Consider the following 20,947-nt stretch of genomic DNA (forward strand, 5'->3'; position numbering starts at 1 on the left):
ACCGTCAGGCAGGAAGAGTGATGTGTATGTGTTTTTTTTTGGTATGTTTATAATTTATGAGTTTGTTATGAAAAATGATAGATAACTAGTTTACGTCTGCCTTATGCAAACTAGAACCGATTCCGAGCAGGTGGACAGCAATAGTCGAGTGTGATGTTGTTCAAGAAGCACTTGAAAAATAAACATTTGAAGGAATGCTTTTATAGGTGTGTTTTTGTATGCAGTGTAACATAATCTTCACTGAATTAGTGGCTTGGGTTGCATGCTGTAAGAAATATTTATGGAAGGTTAATGAAACATTAACGTTGTATTATAGCAAACTCATATGGCGTTCATGTTGTCGTTTGATTAATTTCACACTAATTTAAATGAAATCCACTGTGTATTAGTACCAGTGATAAAGTGTGTCGTCAAGTATTAACTCGTGGGCAGTTAGCAACTACCGTACCACCGACACTGATTAATGTCACCGTAAACCCGATGACGCTTATTTGGCAAACTAATGTGCCAAGCGCGATTTAATGGATGCATTCGGAAGATGAGCACGATAAAAATATAAAGGAAAAACAAATCTTTTGCTTAAATCGCTGCCCGTGCTAGCATTCGTTTTCAGCATGCCAGTAATGAGCATTTGCCTTCATCCACTACTGTCCTTAGTGTGAGCACGCGTGTGCTTGTGTCTGAGAGTTTCGTTTCTGCTAACGATTGAAGATTGACACGCAAAACCGGCACGGACTTTCCAAGATGTTACGCATTCCTCGTGTGAACCGGGTGTGGTGGTCGAGGGTGCTGGCAGGTTGCTGCTGTACCCTTCAATGGGTACACGACGGGTTCGGATGCCTTGACGACGGATGGAATTTATTTTAATTTATTCATAATCTCTTTTAATTAAATTATGTCAGTTTAATTGGTCGAACCGAAATGAATTTCCTGTTGCTTGGTAACCGGTTGCGATGCGAGCGGACAGACATGGGAATCCGGCTCGCGGGGAAAGGTGACGATATATTTGTAAACTATTCATGTCCTCATTCATGTCGCCGTCCTAGTGTGTGTGTGTCCACCGGCAAGAAGCTGGACTGCACACGTCTCGATGCAGAATTTTCTCGCGGCTATTGCGAACCACTCCCACCGCATTTCCCCGACGGGACACGTATGACAGCTGCCGGCAGCTCATGTTTACAAGTTAAGACATATTTCACGCTACGATGAGTTTCGGTAAAAGCCGGGGGCATTTTTCATGCTACGCCTGAGTGGCCGGTAGTAGTTTTGCTCCACTAAGGCAGGCTGGCGAGTTCCGCTCGCTAGCTGAAACACTGTCATTTGGGTTGGAGTGAAAAGCGAAAAATTAATGACCCATCGTTTTGGGAGGTCGTTGCGCGTAATTAATCAGCGCCAGTCAGCCGAACGCGGGCATCGGGCTCCAGTGTGCAAGGCTGTTAATCGTCAGGAGGTGCCGACGAAACCATCGATGATGGTAATGACGATGATAATGATGATGTCATTTTTGGCAAAGCGTACCAAAAATATTGTTGTGAATGGGTGTGTTTAGCACAAGGTAATAATTTAAAGTTTCAATTTTCTGAAATATTCGATCAGTTATTGATTGTTGAACTTTGTGATAATTATAACACTAATTGAATTCTGGAATGCTGGAGCGTAATTGGGTATTTTGAGGGTTTGCAAGCTGGTACAGTTGAGACGGACATTATGCATTCCGATTTAGGATTATTCATGCTTCAACGGGTGCAAAGAGGATGATCGATTTTTGGAGTTCTAGATTGTGGTTATACATTAATTGTCTGCTCATTTATAATTGATAAGGTTGTACTCTATGTGGCTATGGAAGTGAATGGAGGCTAAAGAGATGAGATGCTTAAGTAAGTAATGGAAATGGATGTAAGTTTAATGGGAATGGAAGTAAACATTTTGGGGACATCATTACACCGGAGGAAGATTGCACAAAAGCTCTGAATTCTAATGATAGTTGGTCAAACATGCAGCACCTTTTGTTTGAACAAGCAAATGTAGGAAAGGTAACACCAAAAGATACTATTTTTAGATTGGAATACCTGGTGAAAGGAGGGCTCATGAACGTTACGATCAATATGGATCATACGCGAATTACATCAGATAAACTGAACAATAAATCAGCGGTGATTTAACCAATGTGCAATAAAAAGATGTTAATCATTCACCGAAAATAACGCTCGCGTAGTCTAAAATAGATCGAATTCAACAGTAGTGCCAAGTACTTAGCCCTTTTGCGGAGTTCATTAGACAGTTGACTTAGTATATCTAGAAATTTTCTTTATTTTTATCCGACTTTTTAAAGTGTTGTTTAATGGTGGAAAGAGCGTCTAATGCCATATATTGTTAATATTTTTAATGCCAATTATGGTGATATGGGCTAAAAAACGGAAGTGATTAAATTCTGATTTGACTAGAATTTGTACAAGCGAAGAAAAAAATAAATTAAAGGGATTAAAGTCCCGAGGATAGTGAAACCTTCCATTGGTGAAGGTCCGCCTCCTTATGGTATGCTTGTTATATGATGAAATGTCTCTTTTGTGTATCTTTGGAAAATTTAATTACTATTTCGACGCCCGAGAGTAATGATTTTACTTGTTTTGGGGAATGAGTTGACTGACAAAATATAAAACACCCTGAATCTTAATTAACTTAAAGAAAGCCACCAGTGGCAGACCTCTTGAGGTTGCAGAACCACAAAAGAAGAAGGAACTTAATTTATCTCTTACTACAAATATGTTTCCCAGCGCCATACGGAATGAACATTCCTACGAGTTAACTCGGACTCGCAACCAGAATAAAAGGAAACCGTACCGTATTCGGAGCCAACACTCACGTAACGCTTCATGATGTGTGAAGCTTGCAGTTTTGTTCAACGTTAAAGGAAGGAAGCAAAAAAAACGATTCTTCATCCGGCAATCGAAAAAAGCGTAAGAAGACATCCCACACAAGCTGGTAGTGGGGTCGGGACTTACGTTTCCACTTGCGAAAAGTGCCTTTGTGAAGCCGTAAAAGTTCTAGGGATAACTTCAGTGTGTCTTTAAAAAGGATGCATGGTGGTTCAGCCATCACGATGGCCATGGCAACTTAGCGTAGCTGTGGGTGAATGTGTGCAAAGTGTCCTGTGCAACAGAGCGGTAGGACAGGGGATTTGTCGCTCCGGGCATATGCTATACATTCTTCACAATGGGCGAATTTCACACATCAGCAGGCTTCGTAATGAACTTACCGGGAAAGAACCTTTCAATGGTTGAATGGACGTCAAAAATGCGTCTCGTTCATCTGTTTCCATGGACGATGTGGTCGATCGTTCCGTACCAACGGACCGGTTGTCGGTCAGCGCTGTATCATGGGACAACATGTCAATAGTGCGGGACAAAAGATTCGTCGCCTCATCTTTGCCGCCTGTTTGCTGACCAAATGGCCAATCGAGATAGTCGATGATTGTGATGGTAGCTGAATGATAAGGATAATGATCATAACGATGTTTGTAGCGTTGAATCTGCATGTTGCCTGTGATGGATGAAATGTACAACGGCGTTTGATATTTTTTATTTACAAATTGATTTATTTGGCTGCAACTGTTGGCTCATACGATTGTTTGCTGAACAACCATTTGTTGTTTGTTTTGGATGTTTCTTCTCAATGACGAACAGTTGTCGTCATTGATTTTGTCGTGTATCGATCGAGGCACACAAACATACGATTAGAATCCAGCCATTGTTCGTACATTCTATTACCTTTCAGCTGTCTGCATCATATTCCGGAAGCATTTCAATAATGTGTGGCGTGCAGTGAGAGAAAGATATATGTCCAGTACAGACAGTAAAGTGGTAGGTTTGATATTTCTGCTCCTTCTAGATGGATTATTGGAAAGCAGGCAGAATAGTGAAAACAGAACGATTTGCTTCCAGTGAAAAAGTCTCGTCGATGGTCCGTCGCGTTATGGAGTGATGTTTTTTTTTTGTTTTATTTCCCGCTTCAACATCAAACCATTCTGGTACGACATGAAAATCTAAGCCGCAACGTCAACCGTATATATAACTTCGGCCAATAAAACTGATCTAGAGTGGGTCCGGTGTAAGTGGATAATGCGCATTTTGACTCTCGCTTCCACTCCAACTCCCAGGCAGTCTACGGCCTCCACCGCTTTGCAATCATAGTTGAATACGGGGGTGTGTGCGGTAGAAAAGCTAAGCCCATCGTAGGCAATGGCTCAAGGGCAGCAGTAGCAGCGAGAGGCCAAAGATTGGAAGTAAAAATAGAAAATCAATTGATTTTCGATGCCGCTTCGCCGGTGCCTTCCATCGTACGTCAGAGAAGATAATTGTATTTTCTTTCCTACCGCTTCGCAATCCATCTGTTTTGATCAAACCGTCGTGTACCGCACGGTGGACTGTGCTCTGTCTGGTGTGCTTTGCGATCCAATCTGGCCACTTTCAGGTGAGCGACGTGGGTGGGCACGTACGCACGTGGAGTCGCAAGGTAGCGCAAGTTGACTGGAAACGGAAACTCGAACGTTACGGAGCTGAATTTCGGTCGGTTGGTCGGTTGTCAAGCGGAAAAGTCGTCTTAGCCAACATGTCAATTTTGGTTTTGTCGATTACCTTCTTGGCCACGGGGATGAAAATGTTTCACGTTTTGGCGTACGGGCGGGGCGGGGAGCCATAGGAGCCGCAAAGAATCTAAACTCGAACAATCGGTTCAGGCGTTTTTACCATTTATTTTCGTTTAATTTTAGTAATCGAACCAACATTTAGTGTCTATTAAAGCATAAAGGGAAGTTTAAGGGGAAACAAAGTGATAGATGGATTTAAATACGTCCACATCATTTAAATACATTGCATCGTTCGACTTCAATCGTAAAATGCTTATTATGCTAAAGAAAGAGAGCGAGAGAGCGAGAAAGAGAGAGAGAGAGAGAGAAAGAGAGAGAGAGAGAGAGAGAGAGAGAGAGGGAAGGTCTCAGAATAAAGTTATCTAAATGTAATTCTTTTTGCGAGTAATCGTTTCCGTTTCAAGTACGAACGATTGCACTTCAAAGGATATAAAATTGATGTTCCGAAAGATACCAGGAACATGTCTTGTATTGGTGGTCCAAGAAGAGAAGCGAACTGCATTTCTGAAAGCCCAGCTGTGTTGTCCCATTAGGAGGAGTTGTAGTAAGTTCTGGTGATTGTAAATCGTTTCGACATCCCGTCACTAACGAACGAACGAAAAGAAAAACATACGGATCCAACCAAAGAAATAGAGTTATCGTTTCGATGCATTTCGACTGTGTCTTGCTTCTTCGTCTGATTCAATTTGTTTTCCTTTTTTCTTGCTGCTAAGGGGTAGCGATATCAAAGCGCCTGCCTTGTTTGTGTTCTTCCGCAAGGGAGGAACTATCCGTTCGGTGGAACATTTACTTATTCGAATGTTCCGTTTCCGTTCGCACTAACAAATCTTTCCCCGGGTATCCTGTTCGTAGCATATCGTGCGAAACGGAGGAAAAGGAAAATTTTCGTCGGAATGGAATCGACAAAACGAGCGCAAAAAATTGGTTCCGAGCGGGACCGATTATCCGGAAGAAATAAACGGAAATGTCTGCCAGGCGTAAAATCGTTTCTTCGTGGTGTGTTACTCTTTTGGTTACTGCGGACGGAGAGAAGTAAAAACCCACATACATACGTTCCAAGCTAGGGCAAAAGAAGGAAAGCGTTACTATTTTGGAGAAGAAAACTCACGGGAAACTTGACGCGTAAGTAGCGTTTCCTTCTTTCAGCTGGACCAACGATAAACGACATTCCTATCCGGGAAAAGTGGGAAAAAAACTAACGATCGTTCGTTTCGGCTTTAAATTGATGGCCATGCGGACAAAATTAATGCCATTTCAGTGAGCTTTTACTTGCTAGACTGTTTTATTTGGACCTCAATCGAAGCAAAAGATTCGTCGCATAATGCCGTCACCAGAATGATGGATCGGGTCCAGCAAGTAATGAGAAACAGTACTATTTTGCTGCTGTGTTTTTATCCGCACGTATTTAAAGTAGTGTAATTTGTATGTTTCGAAAAGATGTTTTAAGAAGTGATGGCGATGATGGAGTAGTAAAACAAAAAAACGAATGTGAAATTTATCATTGATTAAGTGACTTTTTTCTACCATCACGCCACACTATCACACCGGGTACGTTCCTGTATCCGTAAGTGGGTACCTTACCGGGCTGTGAGATTAAATCATAAACTTCATCGTACCTCGGCGTGGTGAGCTATTTGACCTTGCGGAAAATGGTGCAACGTCAAAATGGTGTTATTTTAGCCGAAAATAATCATAAAACTTTTCAAGGACCGTGAACCTTGGCATTTCGAGGCATCGGGAAATGAATTGACTACAGTGCCAAGCAGCAGAAGAAAGCACACTAAAGCTCTTGACCTAGATTGCAGGTTTTCCTTTTTTTTTGCTGTTGCCGCTGCACTCCAGCATCGATCGTTACCGAAGAAAGGCACTTGGGTTTTCGTGAGCCCCGATGGTGGAAAACAGAATCCGTGCCAAAAACTTTACGATTGGTATTATTTTTTTTATACTCTTCACTTGCGCTTCTACCCTTCTTAAACAATGTCCAGAATGCCCGTGAAGATACGAGGGTTTTGAAAGGTAATGCAATGGTGGAAAATGAACGAAAGCAAAAACTCCAAATTGACCCGCCGGAAAGGGATTTTGGAATCTCGGTGTGCTGGTGAAAAATAACTCATGTCTCGACCGTCATCGACAGGCATACAGCACCGCATGCGATATGTTTTATACTAGTGCAGCGTGTTTCGCGTGTATGGCGAATGAAGAAGCTGGAAAAATGTACAAAACAGCGCCCAAACTAATCATGCGCTATTTTCAGCACAGCGTAATAAGGTTAGAAAAAAGTGGCAAGCTGTGAAAAAAATCTAGAATAGCGACCAACGACCTTGATTGCACGTACAAACATGCCGTGCTGTGAAATGATCAAGTGCCTTATGTGAGAGAATTATGAAAACTCGATTGATTGTACAATCAGGACAATAAAATAAAATTGGGTACCTTTCAACAAATTATTCCAGAATACTCTAATCATGCCCGGTCATGGCTCAAGTTATTTGATGTGCGATAAATATATCCTGAAACACAATAAACCCTCTTGTAATAAGTTTAATCGATCACTGTTTTCTCTTCGCTATAGGAAAAAATCGTTACGAGAGAGATCGTTATTCCTCATCAATTAGTAGACCGAAAATGAGTAAATCATTCCAGCCACAGCACTGTCAGGATGACGTTTACTAAGCTACAAGGAAACATTATCTCATACTTTCAAATCCTTCAGAACTCCTTCGGACGTTTGAGGATTTGTTTTATCCTCTGTTGCAGAAAGTTTCTCCCTTGATCACCACAACTTGATTTGGATGTTTTTTTGGCAACTGCACAATAAACTCTTTGGTTGATGAGTTTTTCATATTGCACAATGTTGGCAGTTGTTGAATGTTATTGTATTCAAAAGTTCCCTAACCTGGAATAATTTGGGTCACGACACAAGTTCATTAACGGTTAGTCCAAATATTCTTCCATTTTTCCACTTCGGCTGGGAATAGAAAAAGGGTCTCGGGAATCCAAACGCTCGTAAGGCGTTATTTTGTTCGTTGAAATGAGTTGTTTTGTTTTGTTTTATTTAGATTTTTAAACTATGTGAAATTCTATAAAGAATTTATGGCAGGTTAAATAAATCTATGAGGTTAACTGGAATTAATTTGAAGATTTGCTAGATAATAATTTATCTTAGGGAAAAAGAGATAAATCTACCGGATTGTTCATTATTTTAACGTGTTTTGTTAAACTTAAACTTTAAGGGAATCTTGGAAGGGAGGAATAAAAAAACAAATTATCATACTATCGATGTATTTAAACATATCAACTTGATCGTTTCAGACAGTTCAACAGTCCATAAGCAATTGGTAAGAGTTCATCTAAATACAATGCCATTCGTACGAGTTCATCTAATGACACACAATTGAATGAGTATAAGTTCGCATTTCCACGAACCATCTTCCAGAGTGGCAGACTCATGTTTCATTTTTTCCTGCACCTGTTCGAAGAATTGATTGCTTCCGCGAAGATTGTCGACAGTTCGGCAAATGATTATCAGCTCATTATGCGCTAGGCGACCGTGGGCCTTCCAGCAGCATTTGTGCGCCCTTGCCTGGCATCCCATTATCCCAAAAGGTAGCCATACCGCAGATAATCACATTATCTACCGTGGGCGATAGTATCGAAATACTTAATTTCTCGGTCGTATACACTGTACCAGCCAAGCTGAAGCCGATGCGAAAATCGTGGTGAGAACACCTTTTGGGCGTGGTGTGTTTGAGCCGCAGGTAATTCGTTTTTAATTACACAGTGTGTACGGTGCGTAATGAAGAACGCGTGCGTACGCTCGTGCGTGCCAGCGCTGAGCTGGAACGAACTGTTGGGCCCTTCGCATCGAATGGCACTGAAACCTTCCCAGCGTGCGTGGGCTTTAGAAGGGAGTGCGCGTGGTTGTTGATACGATGTAGTGATATAATTTGGAGTTAATCGATAATTCTTCCCTCATCATCATAGTCAGCTTTAACATCATTAATAACGTATCCATCTGTTGGGTAGATGACTTTCGTTTAAGCATTTTTCAGAACGAGTGCGGTGGCTATTTATAGCATTTTTTTTATTTTTGCAGGAAACCATTTATCGATGCGAATGGTTTTCCCATCGAAACAATCCATTAGCCCTAGTAGACATGGCACATGGCGGTGCACGTGTTCGATCATCATCGAATCATTGGCAATCGCATTTTAATGGCACCGGAGTATGATCGACCGAGCGAGCGTTACACGCGATAGTACAATTTTCCGTTGCTGCTTTACGCTGCGGCCTGCATGTATCCGATTGCGTACCGCAAGTAGATATAATGCATCCAGAAACAATCAATCTACCTAACGCAGGAACGTTGAAATGTGCTCCGAAAGAATTTCCTCCGTGCATTGTTTAGGGAAAGAATCTTTTATTTTTCATTCCTTTGTTTCAAATGTGCTGGAAAGCGTAGGGGTAAAGTTTTGTTTTAGGTGTGGCCAATGGCTGCGAGTAAAACTTCCACTGCCGTTAGCCGGATGACGGTACGCTTTGTGATCGTGGGAGTGAAGTTTGTGGTTTCTTGTGGCAAGCATTAATGGTGCGCTGCATTGGCTGACGAGCCGGCAACCCGGTCGAGAAATGCGTTGTGCCGTAGGTTGCGAGCGGTAGCTTAAAGAATGGAATGAGAATGCAATTTGAGGGTTTATCGTGTTTTTTTAGAGCTGAAAGGAATGCTGCCTTCATTGGCTGCAGATACTAGGGGGCATGCCGTCCGGATTTTAGATATCTTCCGAAGGAATTTAAAGCTGCACACGCTTGATGAAATTTAAAGTGGAACGAAACTCCTAAGGTTCGTATAACGCATGAAAAGTTTACTGCTGTCGACATTGCAGGCACCGTGTTGGCTTTGCTCAAGCAATCGTGTGACATAAAACCTGGATTGCTTGAGCAGTAGGCCTTGCTTTTCGAAATGTCACTCATCCGTTCACGTTTCAAGTGTTCTCGTGCACTCGATCCAGCCGGCAGAAGAGTAGGCAGAAGGATAAATTTGATCAAAAATGTCCGCTCCGGAACTGTCGTGGCAAGTGGTCCGGGACATTGGAGTGCACCGGTTTCGGTTCGGTCATGTGGGCGGTGCCATTGACAGTTTCACCGAAGCGGCACCAAGGCTCAGTGAAGACGATGAGTCGGTGCTGGTGTTGAAGGCAAAAGCACAGCTAGCGTACTCCGAACCCAACCCAGCACTGGAAACGATTCGAAGAGCCCGAAAATATCCCGGAAATTTGCTGCACTGCCGGGCATTGTACGACACTGGCGATCTCGAGGGGCATCTGGTCGCGTCCGCAAACGGGCAGCGTGGCCAGCGCCCAGCAGGAGGACACCGTCAGCAAAACTTTACGGCCGAAGTGGATCTCGGCCTGTCCACATTCGATTGTGCGTTGGGTGAGCGAGCGGGGACATCACTGCTCGAGTACCGGCATCGCTTTCCGGAGATTGCCGCTGAGCGGCAGGAACTGCGCAAACGGTCGGTAGATCGACCCCGCTGGAAGGTACTGGCTGAGGCCGGCGAGTGCGATGTGATCAGTGTGCTTGAGACGGTCCGTAAGGAGCCACCGCTACGGGAACAAGTGCGACGCAAGAAAAACAAGCGAATTCTCGGCCAAATCCACCTGGGACGTGGATGGGAAGATTGGATGTTTATCGAGGAGTTGTTACCCACGGGACGGTACGGGTCGGTTGTTCGATTGCCACAAGCGAAGCCTAGCTCCCAAGCTATGCACCAGCTGGTGGACGAATGCTACACGAAAGTGTCGGCGCAGGTTCGGCTTTCGCAGGCCTGCTTTCCGATGTACAGCCAGCGGCATGGTCGTTTTGGACCACAATCAAACCACCGGCGTGAGCTCGGTGAAATTGACGAGCTTCTTAAGTTCCGGTACCGTGCGTACCGTGCCGTGTACAATCAGTTCGATCGTATGTACGCGTTACGCGAGCAGGGCAAGACAACCGAACTGCTTCGCTACGGTGGAGATATTTTGAACGAATTCTACAAAACCACAACCGTCCGGGTACTGCCCGAGAAGGGTAAAGTGGTGCGCGAACTGTGCAATTTGATTGGATTGTCCGTGTTGGATGGGTTGCGTATTCCTCCGGGTCTAATGGATGTGCTACCGGAACATCGCTTACTACTGCTGTTTGCTGTGCCGCCGGCCAAGGAAGCGAAGATTATAGTGCCCGTGTTTGGTGACATTTCCACTTACCGAGACCCTACCGAACCGGATCACGATTATTTACGCTACAAGTAGGTGCTTTGTAGTCCTAGCGCAACCAACGGAGGTTAATTCTGATGGTGTATGCTTTCGTTCCACAGGGGCAAGATTGCGGAACTGGAGCGCCGTTATCAGCGTGTTCAGTTTTCGATCGAGCGTTGCCTTATCGACTACCAGATGGCAATGCAGCATCTGCTGAACGGTTGGCTGGACGACGTTAAGGTGATGGGTAATCGGATGATCGACGAAGCGATCGGTTGCGGTAGCCACTTGTGGCAACTCATCGGACAGCTTACCATCGCCAAAGCCTTGTGTGCTCAGCATAATCTCGAGCAGCTGGCCGTGCAGTTACGGGCAGCGGCCAAAACCGTGCAGGCCCGTCTGCCGGACGAGCGGATTGCATTTTTCATTGAAGTATCGCAGAAGCTCAACTGGGATTTGCTAATGAAAAAGCAAGGCCAATCGCTCGTGTTGGAACGTACGCTGCTGGTTTAGTAGCCTTTTTTGTGTCGTTGCTGGTTGGAGTTCCATGTGAAATACGGTTGTATACGGTGGTGTTTTGGTTGGTGCAAAAACTTTGCCATTACAGAGAGATAGAGAGAGAGAGAGAGAAAGAGAGAGAGAGAGAGGTGGGGGGGGTTGGGTTTTTCGGATTCCTTTCGTTGATTTCAATGCCCCAACGCCTTGTTGTAATGCATTAAAAGGTTGAACAAACACACTAGCATTACACCCTTTAGCTTGGTGTAAATGAACTGTTACGGAATAGTTCGAGCAGCGGTCATTTATCATAGTTAATTTCGACTTTTATTTCTCCAATTCCCGCGACTCTCACTGCAGTTACAAAATTCAGCTGTATCGGTGAATAAATTCTGTTGCTCTTTCTACCTAGAGTGCTATCAATTCAAAAGGATTTGTTAATAAGCGCTATGTGAGCGGAAGAAAAAAAAAAACATGGTTTCGCGTTACGGGCGTCACAGTTTTGTACGGTAAAAGTTTTGCTTACTGCCGGCCTGAGCAGAGAGCTATACGGTGGCACGAACAGAGGCGTAGTGTTGTGTCCATGTTTTACGAAAAGGTGAGAAAATTAAACAACGAAAAAACAGGAACTCAGCGATTAGCAACAGGGAATGGGAAATGGAAAAAGGAGCAACGAAATAGGGAAGTAAGCGAAAAATAATTTTAAATTCTGTACACAAAACCCATACCACCCAGGAAATGGAAAGCAACCAGCACCAGGTGAGCAGTTATGATGGTTTCCCGGTCTTGGTGGTCTAGGGGCTTTTTGGATTCCGCCTGGTTTCCGGACACAGGATGAGTATGTACCAGGGAGTTATTCCTAGAAGCGACTAGGCAGGTGGAAACATGCAGAATTGTTGTGAAAATGGGGGAAATTCATAGCATTTCTAAAGTAAATAACAAAACAAAAATGGAACAAATAAAACCCACCGCGCTTTATGCGCTTGAGACAATGGTCATTTTGTTCCATTTGTGGCATGTTTTGAACTCCGTAGCCGAGTTCCGGTGGTGGCATGTGAGCTATTCAGCAGGGAAGCTGTGCATAAATTGTAGCAGTGTTGCGTTTGTCCTACACTCCAAACTATTGTGCGATATAATTGTATGAATCTGTATTATTGCTTCGATATTTTTCACCATAAATACCTTTCCTTATTGTTTAGCGTACTTTAATGACGACATTTTGATTTATGATGCCGGGGTCTGTCGAACCGGAGGGTTTTAATGGGCATCAACCGTTCATGGGCGGTTGATTGGCGATTATGGAAATAGGATTTGCAAAACAGTGCTAACAGCTTAGACGACGGGAACAGGAACCAGTGTCTCATCAATCGGCACGTGAAAGGTTTCTTCGGGCGGAGGCGTTAGTGTAATGAGCGAAATTTATACGCATACCCGCACTCCGGTGATGATTTATGCGATGAGGGTTGTTTTTCGCAAAACGGTTCACCATCACTGATTTATGGCTATCGGTGGCAGGCGAGTGGAAATATATTGATAAAAGCGTCAGTTACGATCATTACCATGTCAGGCAGGGATGAGCAATGGGTCGAATAAAATTCGCTGATATCTGAATCCGTTTGGCGATACAATTTTAAGTACGCTTGATCGCCCAACAGAACCTTTTGCGCCCTCTTCGTTATTAGAATGTCGAAACAGAAAGGCTGGATGGATTTCATGCCCTTCACACCGATTGTTATACAAGGCAGTAAACAATCCGTGTAAGGGTTGCTTAAACTTGAACTCCACTTCAGCATCATTATCGAATGTGTTTCAATTACTTGGCGGTCGAGAGGCTCGCACTTGAAGGTTTCCAAATTCACCCAAAACAATAACTGTTGCTTCGCGCTCTAAACATTACGTTAGGAACCCATAGGAACCCATCGGAACTTGATATTTACTGCACACGGTACAGCCATTAATGGGTAAACAAGCGCAAACTTTAATGGGGGTTCGGGTGCTAGGCGACTCCACCGCATGTGCAGTTTTGATTGGAAGTAGGGAACTTTGCACGCAACTTCGCAGCCACTTTACCCGGTGTTACCGTGATTGATTGAAAGTGCAACCGGGGAAGGGAACGGATAAGCGGGAATCGGATTACATGTATCGATGGGCAAGTTTTCTGTTTACCCTTTATTGGATCGATGAGGCTTTTAAGTATGTTACCGCTGCAAACCGGGTATGTCCGGTTCACAGCTCACCGACTGTGAAGGTGTGTAAAAGTTTTCCACCCGGGGTTTAAGTATGCTCGATCGTCGCTGAAGGGTACTTAGAGTTTTCCGCAGCTCAAAGTTGGCCATGTGTTGAAAGGCACAGTAAAATGGTTAATTCATCGGTAGTTTAACATCAGCTCCGGTTGATTTAGGTCGAACGTTTTGGGTAATGTTTAATCTTGTTCGAGTGTAATGCGTTGTCTAGGTCGGGGCGTGAGCATTTTCTAAATCTTTCGCTTACATGTGTTTAATTTTTTCCCTGTGTGCTTTTCCACCATTTCATTTCAGATGGCACCAATCAATCTGACGCAACGTCCCAGCACAGGCGTCGGACGGACACGGACGAGAAGGATGCAACGACCCATTTCAATCTGAAGTTGTCAGGTCACGCATCGTCCACGGCGGCCCACACAATTCCACTGCGGTACCTACAGCTGATGTGGCAATCAATCATTTTAAAACCTGCGACCCGAAACACCGTATCCTGCCGATTGAAGTTCCGAGTATGTAGCGTGCCGGATTAAATCATTACAGCTGTGTGCTTGTGTGTGATCCGATGTGAGATGGTCCCTTTTTGGTAATCAAGTTCTACAAAACAGAGGTCGTAAAAAATCCGTTCCTGGCCCGAAAAGAAATCCGGTAGATGGAGGAAACAACATCACAACGGTATGGTTTCGGGTTGACTGGCACAACTTGAAGCTGAAACGATTGACGGCAATAAATGTCCAGCCATGCCTGTCGGTGACAGAACCTGCGTCAAAGTTGTGGCTACACTGGTGACACTGGTCGGTGAATGTCATCGGTGGAGTGGTTTTTCTGTAGCGTCCCGTGCCGGTGGTTTGTGGCTGGGGCAGTAATTAGCTTAGAGATTTAGTCGAAAAGCATCTTTGAGAGAGAGAGCGAAAGGGCGAGAGTGAGAGTGGGAACACAAGAAGCATTGCGGAGTGTAAACGAAAGTCAACATACATATCAGGAGTCGTGTAGGAAGGCAGCAGAAGGATGGAAACATGCAAGGTCATTTGTACGTGTGAGTTACAACGATGGTATACGTGAGCGTGCAAAAAACTGTTACCGATGAAAATGATGAAACGAATGAACGATGAACATTTACATCGTACCGTGAAGTCGACAGGCGGAAGTGCTACTACTTGTTGGAATTCAACTTTGTCGGTGAAAGTGTGAGTGAACGAACCCCGGTTGGAAGTGACGGTTGCGTCTTTGGGACACGCTGTTCGTGTAGGTACATGGATGAGCTAATTCTCTCCATGCTAGTGGACGATACTGGTGTAACGCGAAAGCGACAGCAAGAACACAACTCACAGCATCTGCAGGATCTCTCGTCCGCTGCAGTGTTGCCAGCTGCAACCGTGACCGAACGTTCTACCAACAGTCGAGCTCCGTATTCGACGCCTTCGACTATCTGGGCCACGGTGGTGAGCGGCGGTACGAGCCTCGGTCAGGGCAGCATTCCGACCCCGTTCGCAGTGTTGCTGGCGCACAATCAGACTACCGGTGACCATGGCTTCGGCCAGGGTTTCACCGGAGGTGGTGGGTCCGATGCCGGGGAAGCGGGTGGCAGTGGGAGCGGCGAGGCCATCGTTGGACCGGCCGCGTCGATCGGGTTCGGTGGTGCGCTCGGTGTGTCCGTTACCGGCGGTACGACGGTAGCCACGATCGTGTCCTCCACGCTGGCGAACGCCACACTGTCCGAGCACGAGCTGGACCTGGACACGATCCGCAAGGTGATCATTTGCATCGTACTGTTAGCTGTGATATTCGGCACGATCGTCGGCAACATACTGGTGTGTGTGGCCGTGTGTCTAGTGCGGAAGCTGCGCCGACCCTGCAACTATCTGCTGGTGTCCCTCGCCGTGTCGGACCTGTGCGTTGCCTGCCTGGTGATGCCACCCGCCCTGATGTACGAGGTGTTGGGCGAGTGGAACTTCGGGCGCGTGTTCTGTGATATTTGGGTGTCGTTCGATGTGCTGTCCTGTACCGCTTCCATCCTGAACCTGTGCGCCATCTCGGTGGACCGGTACTGGGCGATCACGAAACCGCTCGAGTATGGTGTGAAGCGTACACCGCGCCGCATGATGCTGTGCGTGGCGCTGGTGTGGTTAGCGGCCGCATGCATCTCCCTGCCACCGTTGCTCATTCTCGGCAACAAGCACACGATCGGCGATGGGCCGGAACAGCGTCCGTTCTGTGCGGTGTGCGAAGATGTCGGGTACCAGATCTATGCGACGCTCGGTTCGTTCTACATTCCGCTCGCCGTGATGTTGTTCGTGTACTATCAAATCTTTCGTGCAGCTCGGCGAATAGTGAAGGATGAAAAGCGGGCACAGACACGGCTCGAGAACAGCCTGGCGGTGGATAAGCTGAGCGCCACCACGAATGCGACGACGACGACGGCCATGAGCTTGAAGCCGCCGGACTCGATCGTACCGGCGATGGGTGCCGGTACTGCGTTGGGCGCTGGCGGTGGATCACCCCACCAGAAAAAGCTTCGCTTTCAGCTGGCCAAGGAGCGGAAGGCATCGACCACGCTCGGCATCATCATGTCGGCGTTTACGATCTGCTGGTTGCCGTTCTTCATACTGGCCCTAGTGCGACCGCTCATGGACGATGACTATCCGACGCTGTCGTCGTTCTTCCTGTGGCTCGGGTACGCCAACTCGCTGCTCAATCCCATCATTTATGCGACGCTGAATCGCGACTTCCGGAAACCGTTCCAGGAGATCCTGTACTTCCGCTGCTCGAACCTAAACATCCTGATGCGGGAGGACTTCTACCACAGCCAGTACGGTGAGCCCGGGTCGCAGCGGTTCGTGCTGGAAAACGAAGGACAACACACTGCACGGGAAAGCTTTCTTTAACTCGGCGCAGTGTGGCGGGTGGCTACGAGGCAGGCCGGCAGCAAGGTAATGAGGTGGGTGCTCGTAGGGTAAAGGCACGAACGTTGTCCGACCGAAGGACGTGGGATTGTTCCTCGTAAAAGTGCTTTCACACGAACTGAAAATGCTTTCCCGTGCCGTACGGGTAGCTTGCTCGTTGGTAGTTTGATATTCCGTTTTGTCTGTCCTAATCCTTGTATTACGCCATACCCGAGCCGGTTGTGCTCGGTCTGTGCGATGGTGTAGTACTGTGCTTCGTGCAGCCATAGTAGTATTAAATGTTTCAAACACTAACTGTAGCTGATGATGAACGTAAAGCAGGTAGTAAACTCGACGAATCTACATAGATAAGCTACAGTAGCGTAAAAGTAGCATGCTACTTTACAGCTGAACCGATGACCGCTGTCAGCGGCAGGTTAGTCGAGGCGTCGTTAGGTTTCCATGAGACAAATATTGGTGGAGCTGTATAGTAATTATTAAATTAATAATTATTCACCACCGCCCGTACGATATGTAGATCGTCTAACGGAAGGCAAGCATGGAAGCAGCGAAAGCAGTGAACTAATGATTTAACAAATGCAAAACATAACACAATGCACAACAAATAAAAACCCCACAACAAAGCCGATACAATCACGCTGTCTAATTAGAAGGTAAAGGGAAACACAACAATCCAACCCATTTGTATAACCGTTTGGCACAAGCAGTAGTGAGGCTTTGTCATTAAAAAGTAAACCTAAACCTAAACACGCAAACGGTAGTGAGTTTCATTTTAGGACACCGCTGAAGATAGTGCAAGGTAATGTTTAGTTTAGAATGTATGCATATACTAGCACGTAGCAAAACATATTGGACTAGTTTTGTTTGGTAGCAAATGTGTGTAACCGGCCGACTATCCACTGAACGAGCGGGTACTGATGCTGTCCAAGCAACTGGACAGTTGTTCTAGATCTCAGAAGTATCGAATGAGTAGAAGTGTTTGTTTCTTCGTTAGTAATGGATGTCTAGGATTTACGTTACAAGTGCTTTCAGGTATTAAGAATCTGTTTAACTGATTCATTTCGGATAGATATATTGGTTGCGACAATGGGTTTCCTTAAGCATGGGGTAGGTTGTTCTTCTTAGCTAATCACATAGAGTGGAGTAATGTACGTTAGGTATTGGTTTCCATTAAGAGACACAAGTGTATTGCAACCAGTGAACAGAACATAAGACTTTAAATGCGAACAATTACTATGTCGTAAGCGCTCTGAAGCAGTAATAGAAGGTTATGGGAGGTATATTTGAAGAATTTACTCGTAAAACGAAAACCGAACTCTTTTAGCATGTAAACGTAGTGTTGTAAGTGATATACGATCGGGCTGAGTGTGTATCTGTATGTGGCATGGCTGGGAAGGGCGTTAGTGGGCAAGGTGTCTAGTATTATACTGCTAGGCATATATTTTCCGTAGGCTCTAAATCAAAAGCGATGAATGTTTTGGCGGCAGACGCCATTAAGTATGAAGATTCACGTCGACGGGTGTAAGCGTCTCCGAGCGAGTAGATGTTTTTCGGCTTTTGGACGTGTATACTAGAGTTAAAAATGGTGAGCACACTCGTGAAGCTACAGGAACAAACAAGCAGGTGCAAACCAAGGCACAGGCGCAAAAACCGCTAGAGTCAAATGCTGCACCATCTGTGTATGTAAGAGGAAGGAAAAACAAACACATTCGATGCATGTACTATTTACAATTCTGCTCTCCAATACTACCACTTAAGGCGTGGCGGGCAAACCCGGGTGTGTGATGCACGCAATCGATTATTTACAAGCAGATGTGCAGATGAGTTGTTGCGTTGTTTTTCGACTGTTTTTCATTGTTTTCTATTGATGATTGAATCTCTTCTACAGATCGTATTTATAGCAAAATCTGAACCTAGACTTACACTTAAGATGCGTGGTGCGAACCGTTTCGAACGCTACTCGTATACCTTAACTGAGCTTTTTTGGAATATGTTACCGGAATACTAAATATTTTTAACAAAGAAAGACCTGAGGCTCAAACTGAATCATTCTCAGAAATCATCAATTCTCTCGATAGATGTATGCTTCAGTAGGGTGAACGATGTTATGGTATAAGGCGTACAGTAAACCATGTAAACCATGCTCGCGGTACGGGCAAACCGTGCGCGACGACGTGGCAGCTGAAAGGGATACTTAAAAGTCCATTCGGTAACGGATCCGTTGCGCCGGGTCGCCGAGATGCGTACATTTGAAACAAAAGTCTGGTTGATTTTATACTGAAATCTATAATTGCTCCTATTGCTAAGCGGTGACGTACGCGCAGTGGTAAATAAATATCAACTAGAGGAATATTTAAATGGTTACCTTTAAAACAAATCCATAAAAGGTAGGAAAAAGATATGGATTCTTCACACACGCGCTAAAATACTCCTGCCGTAAGGGGATGAATGGGAGAAACTAAAAATAAATAAAAACAGATTTGTAGCTGAAAAATAAACTCAATTCTTGGTGTGTTGGTGTATGCTCCGTTGAAAGAATGAACCGTTTCGATATGGGTAAGATATTTCTAGCATTTCATCATTTTCCGGCACCATTTCCATCACCTTGCCAGTGACGGAGCTAGCGTAGCGTCGTCTGATGACACCGTCTGACAAAACCGAGCACTAATCCATATTGCATGAACTGGTATGAATTTTTCATACACTGCACTGTCATTGTGTGAGAGCAGCAGACACATTTACCAGGGGGACCTTTGAGCACGGTATGAAATTGGATGCTTAAATGGAAATTAATATATCATACTGGCTTCTGGGCGGCCATTTTGAGTTCTCGAGTGGTATTGGTCGATAAGTGAAAGTTGTTTAAAAAAGCTGTTTGTGTTACCGTGGGAAGACGTATGTGCGTGGGAAAAAGCGGTCTGTTTGCCAACCAGCCGACCAAACCATCGATTGTGATCGTTATCGGTAGGCACATTTAATGGCAGGAAGGAAGTGAAGTGTGAGAGTGACAGAGAAAAAAACAAAAAAAATCGAAAGAGAGAGAGAGAGAATGTTTGGTTCGATTAACGTTACTGTTTAAGCATGGTTCGTGTTTTAATGCGAGAATGGCATCAGGTGCTATTTCTTGGCCACCCCAAAAGGAAGGGAAGTACCAGGTGGAGCGCGGTCCAACTAATCAATCATCACTACCGAAAGAAATGCTTCTGGTCCTGCTGATGGTGGTGCTGTTAAAAGAATGAAGCATACAATAATGTTAGACGATCTATACCATTACGGATGTTCAATCGCAGGGGGATATCGTGCAAAGTCAACTGAGTCACCATAAATCACGGTCATGATTATCCAGTTCACATTAAAGTTAATGAACGGTGTATAAACATGGCTTCCGATCAATATTTTATGTTTTTAGGTATTTTGTGTTTGTTGTATGATAGAAAAGTTCGACCTTTACTAGCTGTACTTTGTAAAATACCTTATCGAATTCTTATCGAAAATCGCATTTAAAATTAGAAGAGCATATTCTATTTTTATGAAAACATTTACAAAACCAAACAATTGTTTTCTATCACAACACATTGGGCGTTCTAAGTTTCTCCTAGATGATTCCTTCTAGAAATTTCCGTTCATTTGATGGAGACGCATGGTGGATGGTTCGTACAAAGGAGATGCCCGGTGATTTGTTCATGAAAGGAGGCGCCTGGTGACCTGTTCGTGAAAGGAGGCGCATGGTGTTTTGTTAGAGAATCGTAAAATTGTGTTTATGAGCAGGTTTATATTAAAAAAAAATAAATTCAATGCTTTAAGTATTGAGCTTTATAATAAATAACATTTAAAGTGTGTGTTAGCTTGTAAAATAGAATGTTACAGATTTACAATTTTTAAAAAAATAACGCTTTGTTACAAAACAATTCCTAAATGTTAAAAACGGTTTGGAAAATAGCTACCAAAACTCAATTAGTATAATCATGCCATGATGTGTCTTACCATTTCCATGCTTGCTTTGTAATAGGAAAAGTTCTTTCTTGTTGGTAATAAGCCCGGCACATGCATCTCCCATGATACCTCATAAACTAATTTATTGTTGTTTTTTTTTTCTCTCTCTCATATCAACTGCATGGGTAGTAAATGTCCTAGGTCGAAAGCAGATGCTTTTAATCTGTCTCAATCACCGGTGGTACAACACTCGGCACCGTTCTTTTTAACTAGCCGAAGCGTACGTTTATGATGAATGGAGAACCATTCAGATTCTACTGAAGCGAACCGTCAACCGTAAGTAGGAAGTGGAGCTGTCCGGCCCAACGGTACGCCGGTAAGGGACGCATAAATTTTGTCCCCGCTCAAGGGTCATCTTGGGCTGCTCATCAAGATTATGCTGTACTAGGCTCGAGCTGATGATGGATTTCGGCGAAATCCTGCCGTGTACCG

General features: G+C 44.6%; 2 protein-coding genes across 2 annotated transcripts; both read left to right on the forward strand.

The window, feature by feature from the left end:
* Positions 1-9,693: 9,693 nt before the first annotated feature.
* On the forward strand, positions 9,694-11,397 carry LOC128708168 (uncharacterized). The gene is made up of 2 exons (XM_053803129.1): positions 9,694-10,934; positions 11,004-11,397. Exons 1-2 carry the CDS (start codon positions 9,694-9,696, stop codon positions 11,395-11,397), a joined length of 1,635 nt encoding a protein of 544 aa, XP_053659104.1.
* Positions 11,398-14,872: 3,475 nt separating this feature from the next.
* On the forward strand, positions 14,873-16,504 carry LOC128709547 (5-hydroxytryptamine receptor 1-like). The gene has a single exon (XM_053804553.1). The coding sequence runs from the start codon at positions 14,873-14,875 to the stop codon at positions 16,502-16,504; it is 1,632 nt and encodes a 543-aa protein (XP_053660528.1).
* The last annotated feature ends 4,443 nt before the right edge of the window (positions 16,505-20,947 follow it).

This window comes from Anopheles marshallii, chromosome 2 (assembly GCF_943734725.1).
Source record: "Anopheles marshallii chromosome 2, idAnoMarsDA_429_01, whole genome shotgun sequence".
NCBI lineage: Eukaryota > Metazoa > Arthropoda > Insecta > Diptera > Culicidae > Anopheles > Anopheles marshallii.

What these genes read in the sequence shown, in the direction of transcription:
- LOC128708168 (XM_053803129.1), top strand. Translation starts at nt 9,694, where the DNA reads ATGTCCGCTCCGGAACTGTCGTGGCAAGTGGTCCGGGACATTGGAGTG. An exon ending in CACGATTATTTACGCTACAA is followed by an intron (nt 10,935 to 11,003) that starts GTAGGTGCTTTG and finishes TTCGTTCCACAG; the next exon opens with GGGCAAGATTGCGGAACTGG.
- LOC128709547 (XM_053804553.1), top strand. Translation starts at nt 14,873, where the DNA reads ATGGATGAGCTAATTCTCTCCATGCTAGTGGACGATACTGGTGTAACG.